Source organism: Petaurus breviceps, unplaced genomic scaffold (assembly GCF_028583685.1).
Source record: "Petaurus breviceps papuanus isolate PSGF00001 unplaced genomic scaffold, PetGlider_PUasm1.0 90919, whole genome shotgun sequence".
NCBI classification, from domain to species: domain Eukaryota; kingdom Metazoa; phylum Chordata; class Mammalia; order Diprotodontia; family Petauridae; genus Petaurus; species Petaurus breviceps.
In genome coordinates, this window is record NW_027187378.1 from 41,000,015 (window position 1) to 41,020,550 (window position 20,536).

Sequence of the window (20,536 nt, forward strand, 5' to 3'; positions counted from 1 at the left end):
TCTCTCTCTCTCTCTCTCTCTCTCTCTCTCTCTCTCTCTCTCTCTCTTTGCTTTTTGGAGGGCAATTGGGGTTGTGACTTGCCCAAGGTCACACGGCGTGCGTGCGTGTGTGTGTGTGTGTGTGTGTGTGTGTGTGTGTGAAGTGTCTGAGGTCACATTTGAACTAAGGTCCTCCTGACTCCAGGGCTGGTGCTCTATTCACTGCGCCACCTAGCTGCCCCTTAGTTTCTGTTTCTTTAAGAAGACTTAATTTCCTTATTACTCTGTTGATTTCAACACTTTAGATGTAAAGCTCAAACAGAATTTCCATTTGAATTTAGTCATATTAAAAATGTTAAATTTTCAAATCCAAAGGTTCTAATTTTTAAAAAATTATTCTTAACTTAATTTTTTAAAAATCACCATGGCATGGTAGATAGTGCTGGATTTGGAGTAGGAAGACTTGAGTTCTAAGGCTACCTCTGATACAGCTGTGTAAAACATGCCTGTGTATCCCTTATTTTTAAGAAACCTTCACTAGATTCAACCATCCCATGAAGCGATTGTTCTTCCTTCTTCTCAGCCAAAAGCTGTCCTATACTAGGTACCTGTACTTCTCCATCTACTTTTCCACATTTTTTTACTCTGGCTTCTGACACCATCATTTAATGGAAACTTTTCAAAGTTAGCATTGATCTTTTAATCACCAAATATGATGTTCTTTTCTCATTCCTTGTACTTTCACCTATCTACACCATTTGACATTGTTGACTACCCTCTCCTAGATAGTCTTTCTCTTCTCTGGGTTTTTGTGATACAACTCTCTCTTACTTCTACCTGTTTGGTCACTCTTTGGTCTCCTTAACTTGCTCCTTTTCTGCCACCACATCTCTCACTTCTAATCCCTTCTGTCTCACTCAGCTACTACCTTTCTTTAGGCCCTCATCACTTCTCAGCTAGATTATTGCAGCAGTTTCCTAGGGTCTCCCTGCCTTAAGTTTCCCACCACTCCAGACAATCCTATATGATGCTGCCAAAATAATGTCCTAAGCACAACTCTGACTATATGACTTCTCCTACTCTGTGAAGTCCGATGGCTTTTTATAGCACATAGGATAAAAATTTAACCTCCTCTTTAGTTTTTATAGCTATATACAACCTGGCCTCAAACAGTCTTTCCAGCCTCATTAGATATTACTCTCCAGTCGGCATTCTGCAATTCCACCAGACTGGCTTTCTCTCTGTTCTTGCACTTCCCTGTGCTTTTGCGAAGGCTGTCCATTCATTCTTGGGGTGCAGTCCCTCCTTAAGTCTGTGTTAGAGTCCCATTCTTCTTTTATGATGCACCCTCAAGCACTGTCTTCTATGTGGAACCTTCCTAAGGCTCCCAACCTTCCCTCTCAGTTCGCCTTATATTTAACTACTTTTGTTTATTTGTATTTATTCATTTTATATTTGTTGTATATGTGTGTTTTTTTGTCTCCCTCATTAGAATGCATGCTCACTGCAAGTAGAGATTTCTTTATATTTGTATCCCCAGTGCCTTGCCTGACATATAGCAAGCACTTAATAGATACTTGTTAATTGATTGCTTGATATGTACAGACAGCAGCTCCTTAGGACTTATCTAAAGTCTGTCCCCCTTGCCCAGATTCCTCTTCTTGTTTAACTTTGCATCTTGGAGCCTTGGATCCTTTTCAACTCTCAGTTCAAGTACCGACTCTTCCACAAAGATTTTCCTGGTTCCCATAATTGTTACTGACTCTGACCACCCACTCTTGGAGGTGGATAGATTAAATATTAAGTGCCATATTATACGTTAAGCCATGTATTCCATGTTTACTTAATTTGTGAACATGTTGTATTCCCTTAGTATAGGGGAGTTTTGTGTCTGCGCTCCTTTGGCAGTCTGATAATACTTATGGACCCCTTCTCAGAATAATGTTATTTGCCTACATTCATAGTTGAATCAAAAGCAACATTTCAGTGGTAGGTTAGTGAAAATAAAGATGTGATTTTTTTTTTTCCTTTCATGATTATAGTCCCCCTGAAATCTGTCAAGGCCGCACTCCTATCCCTGAGTTGAAAATCTCTGCCTAGTACATAGAATGTAATATAGAGGATATTTGTATGTGTGTATAATTACATTATATAGTGTAATATGTAGCATATATGTTACTATATATAGAATACAGTATATAGAATAGTAATATAGAATGTAACCTCCCTGAGGTCGTGTTCTCTCATTATTCTATTTGTATTGTGCAAAGTACTACTGACAAAGAAGCTATTATCTTTTGTTCCTTTGTCCTAATTTTTTTCTGCAATCAGTAAGAGAAATAGAATTCTGTCCATTGTAAAGCTCGAATTTTTTTATTTTGATATTCAGCCAGCCACCTAAAGTCTTTGTCTTCTTTTATTCATCTTTTCTCTTTCATTATTACTATCTAGTCAAGTGGTATTGAAACTACCTTTGTTAGAGACTTTTCCATTGTGGAAATGGGAAAGTAAAGTGGTAAATGTTTATTTAACTTCACATCAGGATATTTTTCTTATGCACACGCATATATGTGTGTGTATGCACCCTTTCATTTGTTTTTGGTTTAGTAATCTAAGAAGACTAATAGTTTGGATTCTATTTTTGTTACCTAGGAGTTATATGCTTTTAAAATGTATAACCAAATTTGGAGCATCTAAGATGTGACTGATTCATTATGTCTATTTCTTTTCTAAAGATTCGGAAACCCCGACCTCAGCGGGAAAGGGCTCAGTGGGATATTGGCATTGCCCATGCAGAAAAAGCCTTGAAGATGACCCGAGAAGAAAGAATAGAACAATATACTTTCATATATGTTGACAAACAGCCTGAAGAAGTTTTATCCCAAGCAAAAAAGAGTACTGCCTCCAAAACAGAAGTGAAAAAGAACCGGAGACCTAAAGCAGTGCTGAACACTCAACCAGAACAGAGCAATGCAGGGGAGGCAGCCTCCTCACTGTCAAGTACTGAGCTCCGTAGACACAGCCAGAGACGGCATACCAGTGTGGAAGAGGAAGAGCCACCCCCTGTTAAAATAGCATGGAAAACAGCAGCAGCGAGGAAATCTTTACCGGCTTCCATTACAATGCACAAAGGCAGCCTGGATCTGCAGAAGTGCAACATGTCTCCAGTTGTGAAAATTGAACAAGTATTTGCTCTTCAGAATGCTGCGGGAGATGGGAAATTCATCGATCAGTTTGTTTATTCAACAAAGGTATCCTCCAAAGTCTATAGCTTTTGTTTTGATTTGTGGGGGGGGTTTTGTTAGGGTTTTTTTATGTTTGTTTTTTTTGTTTATAGGCTTTTGAAATGAAATTTAGTCTTTTTGGGCCTAAGGAAATTTAGGCAAAAGGGTAAGATTTCCTTGGGGTAGGGATTGTTTTTGTTTTGTTTTGTTTTTTCTTTTTCAGTATCCCCATATGCAATAAATTAATGTTGGGATTTGTAGCCAAGATAGAGCTTAGCTCTTTAGTCTTGGAAAAAGCTGGGTCTTTGCCTGTTTTGTGACCTATGTGGTTGTCATAATAGTTGTATAGGATCATTTTTATTAAGTTATGTATTACTGATTATAAGAATGAAAAATTTCTTTTAAAGCCTCATTGATACCATTATTAGGTCTTTGATTGTGATCAACCATTCAGAAAATGTTTAGTAGTTAATCATTTTGGTTGGTTTGTTTGGGTCAGAGAGGGGCAAGAAATATTTACTTACTGCAATTTACAAGTAAATGCATTTCTAAGAATTTCTTAGACTGTGTTTATTCTAGAACTGTTAACTCTATAGCTGCTAAAGTGTAAGTGATGCAGGAGAGGGGGTTTTCATGCAAGCCACATCCTCATGTAGCTTCACTACTCAGCTAGTCCTGTTTGTTTGGTAGTTGCCAACCTATAGTCTTGAAACAATTAATCTCTTCAGAACTTATGGCCCCAGCCTGTCTGAATTGGTTGATAGATTTGGCAATAATGCATGGATGTATATTTTAAATTATTTTGTTATTTTACAGGAATATCTGACTATAATTGTGTGTCTAATATAGTAGATCCATTCCTTAAAACTTTTATATGGTTTAAATCCCAACCTAAATATATCACATAAAAGAAATTTGGAATAAAGTATTTTTTTTTAAAAAGAACACTTTCAATAAAATGATCACCCCTTAATTTATGTTTTGTTGGGGATTTTGAATATCAGGTTTTCTTAAAATAAGACTTGCCTGCACAAATATGCTCTCTTTCCACAACTTGCAGGTACTCATCAACTCTGTCTTTTGGCAGCTGAGAGTTTTTTGGGGACACCCACAAAAGGGCTTTTTTGCTTTGAGTAAGACTTTTTGTACTTCCCATGCCTACCTACCAGATGAAATTGATGAGCTCTTTTCATTTTAATTTAATGTGTAAGGAGAGAATCTATATTCAAAAATGTTTTATTTGACTTCTGTTAGGAAACTTGGGACTTTTGATTCAATTTTGATCTTATTCATCACACAGCTGATGTTTTTCTTCTCTCTCCGCCTTAGCCATGAAATAAGAATATAGTTACTACCTCTTGGCTGACTAAGAGAATTAATTAGTTAATAAGATACCTAGAATGAGGGATGGCATAGTACTTTGAAACAACGATTATTATTCTAAAACATTTTTGTAATTGATTCCATTTGCCTGGTAATCATCCGGTTTTTAATCTGGCTTATTTTGAAGGGAGTTGGTAACAAAACGGAAATAAGTGTCAGGGGACAAGACAAACTTATCATTTCTACACCAAACCAGAGAAATGAAAAAGCAACTCAGAATGTATCATCTCCCGAAACAACATCTGGGTCGACAGGTAGGTAAAAATGAATGGAGAGTATACTGAGGTTGTTAGTATTAAATTCCCTGCCCTAACTACTTTATCTGGGTTGATTCAAGCTTGCAACTGCAAACTGCTGTGAAATGATATGAACACCAATTTTGTTGTCCCATCTCTTTCCAGTACCCCATAGCCAAAATTTATGTAACATCTTAAGATTTACAGAGTACTTTACATCAAAGACCATGGAGTGTTGTGTAGGATCAGATGATGGGATTGTATATATGTAAAATACTTTATAAACCTTAAAGCACTTTGTAGATGCTGGCTCTCATATACTGTCTCGTGATCCTTGTGACTACTTTGGTGTGAGATAGGTACTTTTGTCCTTCCCATTTCACAGGATAAATAAATTAAAGCTCAGAGGTTAAGTGATATTTCCCGTGGTCATAAAAAGTCTCTGCAGGAGGTGAGATTCAGACCCAGTCTCCCCTGACACTAGGAGAGTCATACCATGCCTCCTTTCCTAAAATGGATATGCTATTAAAAGTCATGCCTTTATCTAAACTTATGACATGGAAAGAAGAGCTGAATAAAGGACAGAAGTGGTTAGAAAAACCAGAGTGAAAGTTTGCATTGTATCATTTCAGACTATTTTTGTAGCAGCCCAGTGATGGATGAATTAGTAGTGGATGCTTGAGTGAATGTAGTAGGTTTCAAGTTAATTGTCTGTAATTGGATGTCTTGATTTTACATGATATTATTAATGTCATCAGAGTTGATGCACATAGATGGCACAGTAGAGAGAGCAGTGGATCTGGAGTCAGGAAGACATGAGTTCAAGTCCAGCTTCAGACACTAACTGCATGCCACTGACATGTCATTTAACTTTTGTTTTGCCTCAGTTTCTTTATCTGTAAAATGGGAATAATAATAGCACCTCTCATAGGGCAGTTGTGCGAATCAAATGAGATAATAGTTGTAATGTGCTTAGCCCACTGCCTGGCATATAAATATTAGCTATCATTATTACCATTTATAAATGAAATGATATTTGTAAAGGATGACAAATTAAATAAAAATATTTGTTTTGAGGATCAAATGAGATAATAAATTGTAAAGCACTTCGCACAGTGCCTAATACATTATTGTTCAGTTCATTTGTATCTAACTCTTCCAGACCACAGCACGCCAGTGTTGTCAGAGGGTTTTCTTGGCAGAGATGCCAGAGTGGTTTGCCATTTCCTTCTGCTCATTTTACAGACAAGGAAACAAACAGGTTCAGTGACTTGCCTCAGGTCATACAGCTAGTAAGTGTCTTAGGGGGGATTTGAACTCAGGTCTTCCTGACTCCTGACCCACTTCTCTATCCATTATGCCATCTAGTTGCCCAGATTGAGGCAAACATAGATTTCATGACTTGCCCAGGGTCACACAGCTAGTAAGTGTCTGAGGCCAGATCTGTCAGGTCTTCCTGACTTCAGGCCTAGTGATTTAGCCACTTAGCTTCCTCTAACATCTAATAAGGGCCATATAGATGTTAAATGCTCTCATCATTATCTTCATCATCATCATTCCATATAAATCTTGATTGTTTGGGCAACAACTTTTATATTTAGGAAACTATAATTTTTAGGGATGGAAGGAGTTTTCTCATTGGATAGCTCTCTATACCAGTGAAATCATAGATTCAGATTCTTATCTTTCTCTGTGAAGGATGCTTCTACTTATATTAGTATATTGGCAACTTGTCAGAGTAAAGATAGATATTATGATAGATAGAGATCCTTGCTTGAAACATTTAGTCAGCATGCAGTCAGATCAGTTTGACCTCAACCTGGACATAAATTTTATTTTCACCTATAGGTTGTTTTTTTCTTTCTTTCCCCCAATGAGATTTTTATTTAAACTCTTTTATTATCTTGTTGAAGGTAAGTAATTTTAAAAGCCTGATATTATGATTGTAACCAGGACAGGGTCAATCTATTTCCTTCTTATTCATAAATAATTTAAGTAGAAGAGAGTTACTGTCACTTGAGTTTTTAATTTAATTTTTTTTGACTACATGAATGCCACATTTAATGTGGCTGTTATTCCCATTTCTCCCCTGCAAAAGTAAGAAAATGCTCCCATCAGAATTACAAAGTAAAATATAAGCATAGAGTTTCTTGATATACTTAAAGAGAAAATATTGGCACCAATTGCATTTAAAAAACAAGTTTTGGGAAGACTATGTGGTGGTTCGGTGAATAGAGCACCAGCCCTGGAGTCAGGAGGACCTGAGTTTAAATCTGACCTCAGACACTTAACACTTATAGCCATGTGACCTTGGGCAAGTCACTTAACCCCAATTGCCCAGCCTTCCCCCCTCCAAAAAGCAAAAAAAAACAAAACACAAGTTTTAAGGCATAATTTTAAAAAACAAAGAAAAATTAATTTAGAAGAGATCGAGGGTAGGATGTTAAGAGTCTTTTGATCTTCTAAATACAGGTAGTTCCAACAAACAAATGCCAGACATATGTACCTCCTTTACATACGAATTAGCAGATGCATTAACACTTCTTCCTGTTAGCCAATCTCATTCTCATGGGCTTCTTTCATTGCCTACCCTCCAGAGCCCCTCTACACCCAGTTTCAGGGTCCTCTTGAGTTTTTATTATGAAAATTAGGACTTTCATTTTAAAATGGATGCTTTCACTATGACATATATATATACACATACACACATGGCTTTGGCTTCTTATCATTTTTTGTTCTGTCCCATCAATACTTACTGTAATTCATGTCCATTTCTCAAAAACCCTTGATACCTTTCTATGAACTCTTGGTTGCAGAATTAGAAAAAAATATTTCCTCTCAGTGGTTGTAGTCTCTTAGTTTGCATTTTCTCAGATACCCTAAGGAGAAACCCTCAATCTTTTAATTTTTTTTCATATACTGGGTACACACATAAAAGTATTATATTGCCACTTTGTATTATGAATTAGATTGGTGTTTGTTTATTCAAACCATAGTTTCCAAAGCTATTTTCTTTTTTTTCTTTCTTTTTTTTTGGAGGTCAATTGGGGTTAAGTGACTTGCCCAAAGTCACATGCTAGTAATTTTGTCAAGTGTCAAAGTCAAATTTGAACTCAGGTCCTCCTGATTCCAGGGCCGGTGCTGTATTCACTGAGTCACCTGGCCACCCCCCAAAGCTATTTTCAAAGACCAAAGTTATTTGTTCCTCTCTTCTGGAATATTAATAGTTAATCCTTAAGAGCTATTTATATAGTTGAGTTAGAGTATAGAAAATCCAAACTTTAGTCTTTACCTGATGAAAGAACCATTTTCATTAGAATTCTTCCATCCCCCCCCCCAAAAAAAAAGTAAAAGTGAATAAAGGGAAAGGATTACTCATTTTTCATCTTTCTTTTTATACCGAGTAGTTATTGTCAGTGGGAGCCCTAAAGAAGAGGTTCTAAAAAATCTTCTCAGATTGGTTCACTGGCTGGTCAGGAATGTAAAGATAGACTATACTTTTCTGTAGGTGGAGCTGACACCCAAGACAAAGAAAAAATCAAAATATGATGATTGGGGATTTGAGGGAAAGAGGAGAACACTGTAGTCACAGCTTGACAACAAAACACAACCATACACAAAACAGCTATAACAGTAGGTGTTGCTGCATAGCATTGAAAAGCAAAGGGAGATCTTAACATCTCTCAAGCCTTGGCCCCATAGTCAAAGGGGTATAGGAAATAGGAAGAGCCTTAGTAATTGAGAGGCTCTAGTGCCTACCTGCTTTAGCAAAAAATAAAAAAGTAAGGATCAGTGAGTCTGTAGTGTGTCAAAAGGAATTCAGTTTAAGAGGAAGTAAGGTGATGTTGTTTTTTTTCCCTCCCTCTATGGGCAAATGGAAGCCAGTAGGGTGGTTGAGTTTTAGACAGCTAGTGAAATGGTCTTTGAACTTAAAAGTTGGAGAACTATGACAGTGGGGGTATTACTTCTCCAAAGGATCGCACAATAATATCTTTCCAAGTATAATTTTTTTCACTTGTAGGGCTTTTAAAGGTATATTTTCTATTTTTAGTTTATACTTGGGAAGGGAAGAGAGTAAGCATTTATATTAGCACCTACCATGTGCCGGACACTAAGCACTTTGCAGATATTATCCCATTTAATCCTCACAATAACCCTGAGAGTTAGATACTGTTGTCCACATTTTACAGTTGATGAATCTGAAGTAGATAGGTGGCTTGCCCAGGGTCACAACTAGTAAGTGCCTGGAACAAAATTTGAACTTGGGTTTTCCTGACTCCAGGCCCAATGCTCTATTCACGGTACCACCTAGCTATCACCCTTTTACTTAAATTAATACACACTTTTTAACTTAAAGTCTCAGTAGTTCCTGATGTTTTTAAAATTTTAAACTTATGTTGTCCAAAAACCTTTTTACAGAAGGAAAGTTCGCATTATTTAATGTCAGTAGCACAGTGCTTTGTACATACTCAGTAAGTGATTATCATGATTTATTATACTATATATACATCTATCACTTCTTATTATATGTATATATCATACTATATATACATCTATCACACATATATATCACATATATCACTATCAGTTTATATTTCACTAAATAATAAGGGGCTAAAGAGGATTCTTTAAAAGTTTAAAAGTAGAAGTCTTGAGCCAAATTTTAATCTTTGCTTAAAATCTCTTAACTATATGTATTTTTTTGGATCTGAATTTAACAATCACCAAAGTTGAACAGAAAATGAGGATTGTATATGAAAACATCCCTAGTATATCTTGCTTTTTTTAAAAAAGTATATAGTAAATTCAGTATATTATTTACAAAGTCACCTTGCTTGTCTATGTTTCTCTTAATTGCCCTCCTTTATTTCATGCAAGGGGCTAGGGATGGGGGAGACAAACTATTTCTAGTTCTCTCTTCCCTTTTCAGTCCTTTCTCTCCCCAATTAAAAGAGAAAAACACAATCCTTGTAATAAATTGGCATAAGAATAGTTTATCAAAGCAGATCTGCATGTTTGCCATGTCCAAAAATGTATGTCTCATTCAGTACCTTGGGTCTATCACCAGTCTTTTGGTAGGTGGAAGCATTCTTTATCATCCATCCTCTGGAGTCATGGGTGGTTATTGCATTGATCAAAGTTCTTAATACTTTCCAAGTTGTAAAACACAACTATGTTACACATAAATATTTTCTTGTCATCTTACTGCTGTCATATAAAACAAATGTACCCAACTAATTAGATACAGGAATTTTAGATACAGACATTTTAACATCTAGGGATATTGGGGAAGGTTTCACAGATATGACAGTGGAGCAGAGATTTAAAGGGAGATAGGGGTTCTAAAAGGTAGAAAAAAGAAGAGATTGATTTCCAGCATGGGGGTAGTTTCATTTAAATACATAGAGTCAGGAGAATGAATGTTGAGCTCAAGAAATAGCTAGTCATAGTTTTAAGTTTTGAGGAATCTTCGATTTTTCTAATGTCTTTCAGGTTCCGTAGAAAAGAAGCAGCAGAGAAGATCAATTAGAACTCGTTCTGAATCTGAGAAATCCACTGAGGTTGTGCCAAAGAAGAAGATCAAAAAGGAGCAGGTTGGCTTCCTACATGTAGAGAGTTAAAGCATTGTATTTGTAAATGTTGTGGCTTATATTAGTATCTTCCCCTTCTTTTTTCTTTCTGTCTTTTCTTTTCTTTTTTCTTTCTTTAAAAACAAAAAACAAAAAAACTTCTCCCCCATTGGGTTTCCTTTCTAGACTGTTGTTCATGTTACATGCTGGTTAGTGCCAGTGCCCATTGCTAAGGCAGCCATTCCTGTGATCCTGCTTCAGGCACTTTCACAGAAACAGTCAGGCTTCAGGAAACGGGAATCCTATGGTGCAAGACGCTTGAATGAACCTGACACATTTACTTTGAGATTTCTGTTATGAGCAAAATGATTTCATGTTTTCAGTGATTTTTGTTTGGTGGAACCTCCATTGAGTTCCTTCCATTTTTTTTTCTTTTGATTTTTGGTTTAAGCTGCTGGTTTGTATTATGTTTTTATTTTAAAAACAAATCAAATTAATTTAACTATAAGAGTTATATTTAAGAGTCAAATAATCATAGGTAATCTGAATTTTTTTTGTTGGCAAAACAGATTTTTTGGAATGTTTTTTTCCTTCAGTGGAACAGCACTCACCTGTAATTGGGGTGTCAGATGAATAATTCTTTATTATTTAAAAACAAAACAAAAAAATCATTCTGAGCTAAGGGAGGTGATTAAACTAATTTTATGAGGTATATATAATCTTATCAGGTTATATACATTAAGTGTTTAATTACTTTTTCAAGGAAGTTTCTGGAAACTGTTGCTGCTTTTTCTTAGATGCCCAGTGAAAAAAAGGTTTTTCTTTTTCTAAATAAAAAGGGTATCCATTTTGATAATTGTCTTGGCAGAAGGCATTCTAAATGGAACTAATTCAGATGAGCTTTGTGTTTTTTTAACCACTTGATGTTGAGTGTTGATTTTCTTGTTTTAAGTGATTCCTTTTGTATTTTTAAACTTCTTAACTTGAATGAAAGTGACAGTGTGGGTGCTTTATGCTATCATTGAGCATATGAAACAATTTTTCCCGGAAAGTATGTAACTAAAACTTCGTGATGCACTAACCGATTACACACTTATCATACAGAACTTCATACCTAGGAAATTATATTCCAAAAAATCTTTCTAAGCTCTTGCAAATCTACAGTATTTATTACCAAAATAAAGTTGTAATCTTGCAACTGGTTCCCAAATTCAGTCTGTGACCAGTCAGTTTAAAATTATAAGCAGAATGAATACAAATAATGGGACAAACAAAATGTTAATGCCACTGTGTTATAGTTAGTAGTAGAACAATACCAGTGATTGTTTAGAAGATTTTATATTTGTATTACTAATTGTATCCTATAAAAGCGCTTCTGTTGTATGTTTTTTTACCTGTTGTAAAAAAATAAAATTTTTTTAAAAAGAATTTAGAACAATCCTTAAATATTTACAAAACGTGTTTCAACATGCATACTTAACACATCTTAAGGAAACATAAACTGCCCAAAACAGGAACTCCCCAAACAGCTTCCCTTCTTTAATTCTGATGGTTCAATCACCAAATTATCACGTGTTTTACATATACATTGGCAGAATAACTTCTAATCTCGCTCTCCTAATGTAGGATCAAGAACACTGTTCATAAGACACTCAAGAAAGTGCTTTTGCAATATCACAAACTTATTTTCTTAAGTTTGTACTAGCAGCAAAAGTATTGAGCTTCCAGCTGTATGGAGCCCTGTAGCACTCTCTACAGAGAGGGTCCTGATTCCCAGCAACTTAGCTGTGAGTGCAGGCGCGGAAGGGTCTTAAAGTGGCGTGAGTTACATTAACCTGAGTATCATAGTAAGTAAAAATTTATCCTAACGTATTTGGGGCGGGAGGGGTTTATAGCAACATCGGGGCTGGTTGCAGAAACAACCCCTCTCTTGCCTCCTGGACACCGAGGAAAGTATTCTTGTTGTCTTCATACACCAAGGGAATGGTGGGAAAAGGACTTCGATAGAGAGCATGTGGCTGTGTGTTGTCACTTGGTATTCAGCATAGGCAGCTAGGATTTAAACCCCGCCCCCCAACCCTGGGACAGAGAGCTTGCCCTGAAGAGGGGACTGACTTCCGATTTCAGATACACTAACCACTCATCATAACTTAGATTGGTGAAAGTGTTATTTTTCCTTTATGTTAATTAAAAGAGAAAAACCTCTTTATTAATTCCTTGTTTTCCTGTCTAAACAGGTTGAAACAGTTCCACAAACCACAGTGAAGACAGGATTACAGAAAGGTGAGTTATACACTGTAATGTTACTTTGAATTTCCCTGATTTAAACCAGTTTTGAAAGAATTACTTATTTGTACTCCTTGTACTTTTGTCTGTCTTTGTAATTCATTATTGTTGCTCTTCAGTCAATTTGTGTGGAATTGCAGTATCCCCTCCCTTCCCAGTGTGTGTGTGTATATATATATATTTATATATATGTGTGTGACTTTTATCATATTGATCTAATCTGTACCTCCATGTGAAAAGTCTTGTTTATTATGATAAATTGGAGAACATTATGCAGATTTGATCCAATTTTCACCTTTTCTCCATGTTTCTGGGGTTTCATTGGTTTATAACTAGGGATGTGACGAATCCACTTTTTTGGTATTCGACTGAATACCGAATAGTAGCTATTAATGTTCGTCAAACTTGGACTATGACAAATCAAATGAGACAACCAGATTGAAAAATCTTGCCACATTTTACTTTGACAGTGCTAAAAAATCCTTCTTAAAAATTAAAATTATTCATAGATTATTTATGGCCACTATTAGATGACCATATGCAAATCTATTTGAGATATACTTTAAATTTTTATAACCTTAAATTTATATATCTTAAACTTACAATTTGATTTTAGTACAAATTTGTAGCATGACTAGTTTTTAGTACTTTTTTTGGTGAGATCATTCAAACTGCATTTAATACTTGTAGTTTACTCTGGGCAAATTGCATTTTAAAAAACACCAGCCTCTCTGCATTCTCTGGGAGAAGTCTGCAGCGATGGTCTCCGTGGAGATCCTCAGCAGAACTGAACAGCCTCTCGGAGGGAACACTGCTTGGCGGAGCTCCAAGAAAAGACATCGCGATCGCTGCGAGATTAGGAGGCCTGATTGCGTTGTGTTTCCACCATTCCACAGGGTCGGCGGACCGGGGAGTGCAGGGCTCTGTCAGATACAGTGACAGCTCCGTCTCCGCAGCGGTTGAGGAAACTGTGGACTGAGATTCCTGTACAATTTCATCCCAGAAACTTCAGACTTGTAGTCTCCATGCAAGATTTCTTTGACAGCGGCTTGATAAACAGTTTTCTTTGTTTTCGATTTTGATTTCACCATCATCGTTATTGGCATTCTTCTGACTGGTTTCTTCTGCAAGACTCTAAATGACTGCTTTAACATTCAAGTGATTTTTTTCGCCAGAGCTGGATGGGTACAGCTTAAATCATGGGTCCAGCGTACAAGCCAACGTATAACTTTATACTGATCAATTTCGACATGGACTGTTGTTTTTGTTTTTGGGGTGTTTTTTTTTTAATAAAGCATCATTAATGCACATCTTCAGGGTTTGTGCCAAACAGCCCAAACTGTATACATTACAATCATTAAAAGCTCTTTTTTTTTTTAATGTTAGTGCCGTTATCATGGAGAACAGCATGGCAGCTGTCTTTGGCGGTTTGCCATTTTTCTAGCATTTTCAGAAACTCATCGGAAATGGCGGTACCTGTGTGTTTCCCTTCGAAAGCTTCTCAGTACAGCACTGTTGTTCCTCTGTTAAAAGTCCTTTTTAATCCAGTGATGTATTAGGCCAAGGAAACATTCTGTGGTGGTACTCTGGGTCCACACACCAGCAAATGAAGGAAATAGATTGTGCAGTTTTTGTTTGCGTTTTTTATCAGCGTTTATCCTGGCAGGCACCCTCATTTATAGATGTCAGGAAACATTGTTTGAGTGGAAACATTTGTAGAGTGGGATTAATAACAAGGTCCCAGTAATCTGAGCAGTCTAACATGGCCCACATCCTCCATCCCAGAATATGGCTGTGTGTCAAGTGCTGCATCTCACCCAGCCTGTTAACGGATCTTCATGGCCTCAGGAGACTCGTTTCTCCATGGTCTCTTCTGGACTGCACACTTCCTTCCATACTTGCTGGGCAGATTTAGATGTGTATTTGTTGTATGGAAATGTTGGGGGCAAAACAAAACATAAATCTTGGGTTTAAGTATTAACCCTCTCCTTGGTTCCTTGGTACTCATCGTGCCTGACCTACACATGTTTCATCGTGGCTGTTTTTTGTAGTATTAGGCCATGAGAAGTGTTGCTTTGTAGGGGTACTTTTTTGTGTTTTTCTTTTTGTTTGTTTGGTTGGGTTTTTTGTTTTTGCACTCTTATTTTGGCTGGATTTGTATTATACACAGTTTAAAAAAAAAGTTCTACACTATTCTCAGCTTTTTTCATACTCATTCCTTCTTGCATAAATTCCACAGAGGCCTCTCTCTTCCAACTCTTCGTGATTTGGCCACTTTTGAGCACTGACTCTCCATTCACAGCCCTCAGTGATGTGCCATCTAGATGGCATGACATGCAGAGAGGTGCTACAGCGCTTGTTAATGGTCAGAATCAATGCCATATCACCAAGGAAGGCTCAGATGAACAATTACCTGAACATTCAAAATTTGTTTGGGGGGCAATATTAAACTGAATACAAAAAATTGGGGGAAAATGGCACTATCCGTGTACGAATCGAATACAAATCAAAGATTTGTCACATCCCTAATAAAAACAAGATGGAGATGTCTCTACAAACATATTTGTAAGCTGCACAATGTGTTGGGTTTTATGTCTTTCCCCCGCCAAATTGAATTGTTCTTTAGATTGTTCCAAATCTATCAGCCGTCCTGCAATTTTGATAGAATTGGTTTTCAGAATGGAACTTGGGCAGTGTTGAATGAAATGAGCCTTAGTTGAGGAGCACTGAATTAAATGTCTTGATGGTGCAATTGTAATTAAATCATTTTATACCAGGCAGGTCAGAAGCTTGTGGAGTTCTGATTCATGACTTCAGCATTACAAAGAGAGCTGTGCTTTTTCACACGAAAGATGAGTTGGGGAAAAAAAATATTCTCCCACAGCAAAGAAAAATTTAAGCGATATTTTAGGATTAATTTCAGTGTGTTGTGTTAAGGTGCCAGCGAGATTTCAGATTCCTGTAAACCTCTAAAGAAAAGGAGTCGCGCCTCAACTGATGTAGAAATGACTAGTTCAGCGTACAGAGACACGTCTGACTCCGATTCTAGAGGACTTAATGATTTGCAAGTAAGTATATCTAACATTTGGGGTGGTAGTCCTGCTCTGAACTATGCTTGACAGAAGAATGGCAATGTCACAACTGCAAGTAATGGATATGATTATAATGGCCCAGATAATCCTCAAGATTTTGTGGGGATTCTTGAAAAGCTAGAAGTGACTAAACTCTGATTTTTATTGTGGGGTAGGGGTAAGGAGAGGGCACACAACTTGTACCAATCTCTTAGCTGGAAAGAGAACCTAAGTTAAAAAGTAGCACAGGTAAGGGCGGCCAGGTGGCACAGTGAGTAAGAACACCAGCCCCAGAGTCAGTATGACCTGGGATCAAATCTGGGCTCAGATACTTAGCACTACACCCAGAAATAACTGGCCGTGTAACCTTGAGCAAGTTACTTAACCCCAATTACTTTAAAAAAAAAAAAAAAAGGCAGTGCAGGCTCTTTCTAGGGCCCTTGTATCCAGAGATTACATGATCAGAACCACAGGCTTAGTCAAAGTTGGGTTTGTTTGGGGTTGGGGTTTTGTTTTGTTGTTTTTTTTGGTGAGGGAAGGGGGAAAGTCAGGGCAATTGGGGTTAAGTGACTTGCCCAAGGTCACACGGCTAGTTTTGTGTTGAGAGGCCAGATTTGAACTCAGGTCCTCCTGACTCCAGGGCCCATACTCTATTCACTGCATCACCTAGCCACCTGTCAAAGTTTTAAAATACTTTTTCAAGGGCACCTTTTATATAGGGCTCAATAGAATATTTTTCAGAGCTCCTGACCTGGGGGATGTACTTCTTATTTATAGGTATGCTGTATTTTCCACATAGGTAAACTTTGGAAAGCAATTAGATAGTCCTTCAGCTGCTGCTGACGCTGATGCCTCTGATGTCCAGTCAGTGGACTCAAGTCTGTCAAGAAGAGGAACTGGAACCAATAAGAAAGACACTGTGTGTCAGGTAAGATAATTGACCTACAAGTGTTTCTTTAATATACCATTACTGAGACTAGACTCTAGATTTTAAATAATAATTGTTTGGAGAGGAGAATTGTTTATATGATGTCACTTTGGATGAAACAAAGTTATTCCTGGCAATTATTTTCCCCTCTTTCGTATGAAAAGTGCTTTCTGAAAACATATAATTGATAAATAAAAATGTGCTTTAATTGCCACAAACCTAATTTTAAGCAGATTATATTGAAGGTCAGGATTTCAGGATAAATTCTTGAAGTTGGATCTGTGATCTACTACTTTCCTGCCTACTTTCTTTGTTGGACCTCCTTTCTATTTTCACGTAATGTTTGCATAGTTGCTTGGCAGCAAATAGATTTCAAGAAAAGGACTTTGGGGAGCATTACCAGTAGTTAGTCTATTTCCACATTGTATTGACATCATCATCATTTTGTTTACAGTGTCCCTCAGAATGTGAAATGAAGAGATATCCCTTTTTAAGTCTTCATATCTTCACTTACTGACTTTTAAATAGATCATTACGTATGTCATTTTTCTCCAACCAGCCCAAACCATGTTTTGCATTATAAACTTCTGCCTTTTGCAGCTGCTCTTTCTTGATGGATTAGGGTGTAGGGAAGAACATATATAAGAACAGGACATATGAAAGAGTCAGGTTTTGTTTAAGTTTTTAGGTTTTGAGAAGCAGCTTGATGTGGTGGAAAGAAAACTTGTTTCAGAGTTGGGGCAAAAGATTCACATCCTGCTTCTTCTGTCTGTGACAGTGGGAAAAGTACTTTGCCTCCCTTGTTAGCTCAGTTTTCTTACCTTTAAAACCGCCAGATTTGGACTAGATATTTTCCAGGATTCTGTCACACAATCTCTTGATTCTAAAAAAAAAATGATGCTTAAGTAACAAAAATTTCCTATGAGCTACTGATTGAGAAATACTAATGTGCATTATTTCTGTTTGCTATATTCTAGATCTGTGAAAGCTATGGTGACTCTCTGGTTGTTTGTGAGGGGGAATGCTGTAAACACTTTCATCTAAATTGCCTAGGACTGTCATCTCTCCCTAATGGAAGGTTCCTCTGCACCGAATGTAAAACTGGTAAATTTACTTTTTTTTGTGGAGAAGGAAAGGATAAGAAATCTTAGCATTTTCCTGACGTCTGCCAGTCTTGTTAGTGGTATATCTGCAACATCCTTCTGTGTTGCAGAAAAATATCAACATACTAAGTCCTAGTGACACATTTTTCTTTGATGTATTGCATTGTCAGTTTCATGATTCCTGTTATGTTTTTCCTAATATGTAATATCCTACATTTGCTGGACAGAGATTGTAACAAGTATCTAAGTTTTGTTACTCCTGCTTGCATTGGAGTAACATGAAATAAATTTAGGCCTTGTAAGTAGAATTGATGGATTAAGAATTCACAAATTATGTGATGGTGGATATATCCTTGCTTAGTAGAATTTACTAAAGTGCTTTTTACCCAGCTTGATGTCACTCCTAACTTCTGTCTTTCATGTGAATGTCAGAAGAAATTCACCTTGTATACATTTCTGCATATTTAAAATTTGGAGAAATTTACATCTGTGTAAATTCTTAAGTTCATCTTGACTATTTGGTTCTCCTAAATTTAGTATTTAGAGTAAGCTTATAGTAAAATGGAGGTTGAATGAGTTCTTAGGGTCTTTTAAAATCATAATTATATATATGTGTATGTATGTATCTATATACATATATATAGATACATACATACATATATATATATATATATATATACACTAACAACTACTATGTGTTTAGAGCTGTGTGGGATACAAACAAGTTTAATTTACCTCAAGAACTTATAATGCTTTAGGAAGATAAGATATACATGACTTAATCTCATACTTTTTAGATATTACTTTTTTTTTGTGGCTATTTGAAGGGCATTTGGGGTTAAGTGACTTGCCCAAGGCCACATGGCTAGTTTGTGTGTGTGTGTGTGTGTGTGTTAAGTGTCTGAGGCTGGACTTGAACCCAGGTCCTCCTAGATCCAGGGCTGGTGCTCTATTCACTGTGCCACCTAGCCATCCCTTAGATATTACTTTTATTGATGTCTTTTGTTTTTACATCACCTTTGTTCCCAAATATATCATGTCCCTTCCATAACTAAAAGCACCCTTTGTCCAAAAACTATATATATATTTTAAAGACAGAAAGGGCAGCTCCACAAAACCAACCACATCATCCTTTGTATTTAGCAGTATAAACCACATTCTGTACTCTATAATCTCCCACCTCTGTAAGGTACCTCTCCCACCCACCTTTTCTCAACTCTTCTCTGGAACCAAGCTTGATGATTATAATTGAAAGAGTTCACTTTCATTTTCTTGTTCTTTCTATTTATGTATGGCAGTTATGAAATATATTGTTTTCCTGATTCTTAAACCTCATTTTAATAGGTGGTCCTAACCTTTGCATATTCTCTTCCAATATTAGACTTTATCTAATTTACAAGATTTAGAAAATCTCAGGAATGGAAGAAACCTCAGAGGTCAACCAGAACAAGAATCTCCTTTATAAAATACTTTTCAAGCCATTAATTGAAAACTTCTGTTGAGGGGGGAGCCCACTGCCTCTTAAATAACCATAATTGTTAGAAGAAAATTTTGCATTACTTTTAACCTAAATTTACCTCTTTGCAACCCATTGTTCCTAGTACTTCCCTCTGGGTCCATGGTCAAGTCTAATGCTTCATCTATCTCAAAGACAGTTATCACGTCCATTCCCTCCCAAACCTCCCAAATTTTCTCATCTTTATGTTCAAAAACCCCTTTCTTTAAATTGTTCCTCACACAGCATGATCTGCAGTCCTCTCATCATCCTGGTTGTCTTCTTCTAGATGCATTCCAGCTTGTCACTGCTCTTCCCAAAATATGTCTCCCCAACCTGAGCCACAGTGTTCCTCATATCTGATCAGGAAAGAATACAATGGGACACTCATCTCCTTACTCATGGACACTGTACATCCCTTAGTGTGTCCCAAGACCATTTAAACTTTCTGAGCTGTTGTATCATGCTATTGACTTATTGAAAGTCCACAAAAATACCCCGTTAATTCTCAAAGTTATAATCTCACCTCCATCATCTTGTTATCATGAAGCTGATTTTTCTTTTTCTTCTTTTTTTAGTATTTTGTTTTTCCCCAGTTACATGTAAAAATAATTTTAACATTCATTTTTAAAACTTTGAGTTCCAAATTCTCTCCATTCCTCCCTCCCCACTCCCTCTCATTGAGAAGGCAAGCCATTCGATATAGATTATACATGTGGGGTCATGTAAAACTCTTCCATAATAATCATATTGTGAAAAACTCTTTCCCTCCATCTTATTCCCTCTCCTGTTTTGTTCTCTCTCTTCTTTCACCTTGTCCCTGCTCAAAAGTGTTTTGCTTCTGATTACCTCCTCCCCCAATCTGCCCTCCCTTCTCTTATCCCCTTTCCCCCCCCCCCCCACTTTCCTGTGGGGTAAGATGGATTTCTATACTCATTTGAGTGTGTATGTCATTCCTTCTTTGGACCAGTTTTGATGAGAGTAAGGTTCACTCACTCCCCCTCACCTCCTCCAACTTCCCCTCCACTATAAAAGCTTTTTCTCAATTCTTTTATGTGAATTAATGGAGTTGATTTTTCTTAACCCAAGTCTAAGACTTTATTTATCTCCATTGAATTAATTCTTACTTGATTCAATCCAGTGTTTTACTGTTGTCATCCATCATATCTCCATTTTTTTTTTCATGTTGGCTATTTCCACCTTTTTTTCTATCTAAAACATTCAAATAATTCTGTGATCTCATAATTTCAGGAGTTCCCAC

The 20,536-nt window shown here is 36.8% G+C and overlaps 1 protein-coding gene across 5 annotated transcripts in view; it reads left to right on the forward strand.

Moving 5' to 3' along the window:
- The window catches only part of NSD3 (nuclear receptor binding SET domain protein 3), a 158,979-nt gene that overhangs the window by 102,044 nt on the left and 36,399 nt on the right, over positions 1–20,536 (forward strand). For 4 of the 5 annotated variants that reach the window (XM_069075896.1, XM_069075899.1, XM_069075897.1 and 1 more), the window contains exons 6-12: positions 2,715–3,230; positions 4,714–4,840; positions 10,316–10,416; positions 12,630–12,675; positions 15,616–15,746; positions 16,549–16,677; positions 17,655–17,781. In XM_069075896.1, coding sequence (XP_068931997.1) covers positions 2,715–3,230; positions 4,714–4,840; positions 10,316–10,416; positions 12,630–12,675; positions 15,616–15,746; positions 16,549–16,677; positions 17,655–17,781 — 1,177 coding nt within the window. Of the gene's footprint in view, positions 1–2,714; positions 3,231–4,713; positions 4,841–10,315; positions 10,417–12,629; positions 12,676–13,574; positions 14,872–15,615; positions 15,747–16,548; positions 16,678–17,654; positions 17,782–20,536 lie in introns of those variants that run through there. The other variant, XM_069075901.1, reaches the window with a different exon arrangement.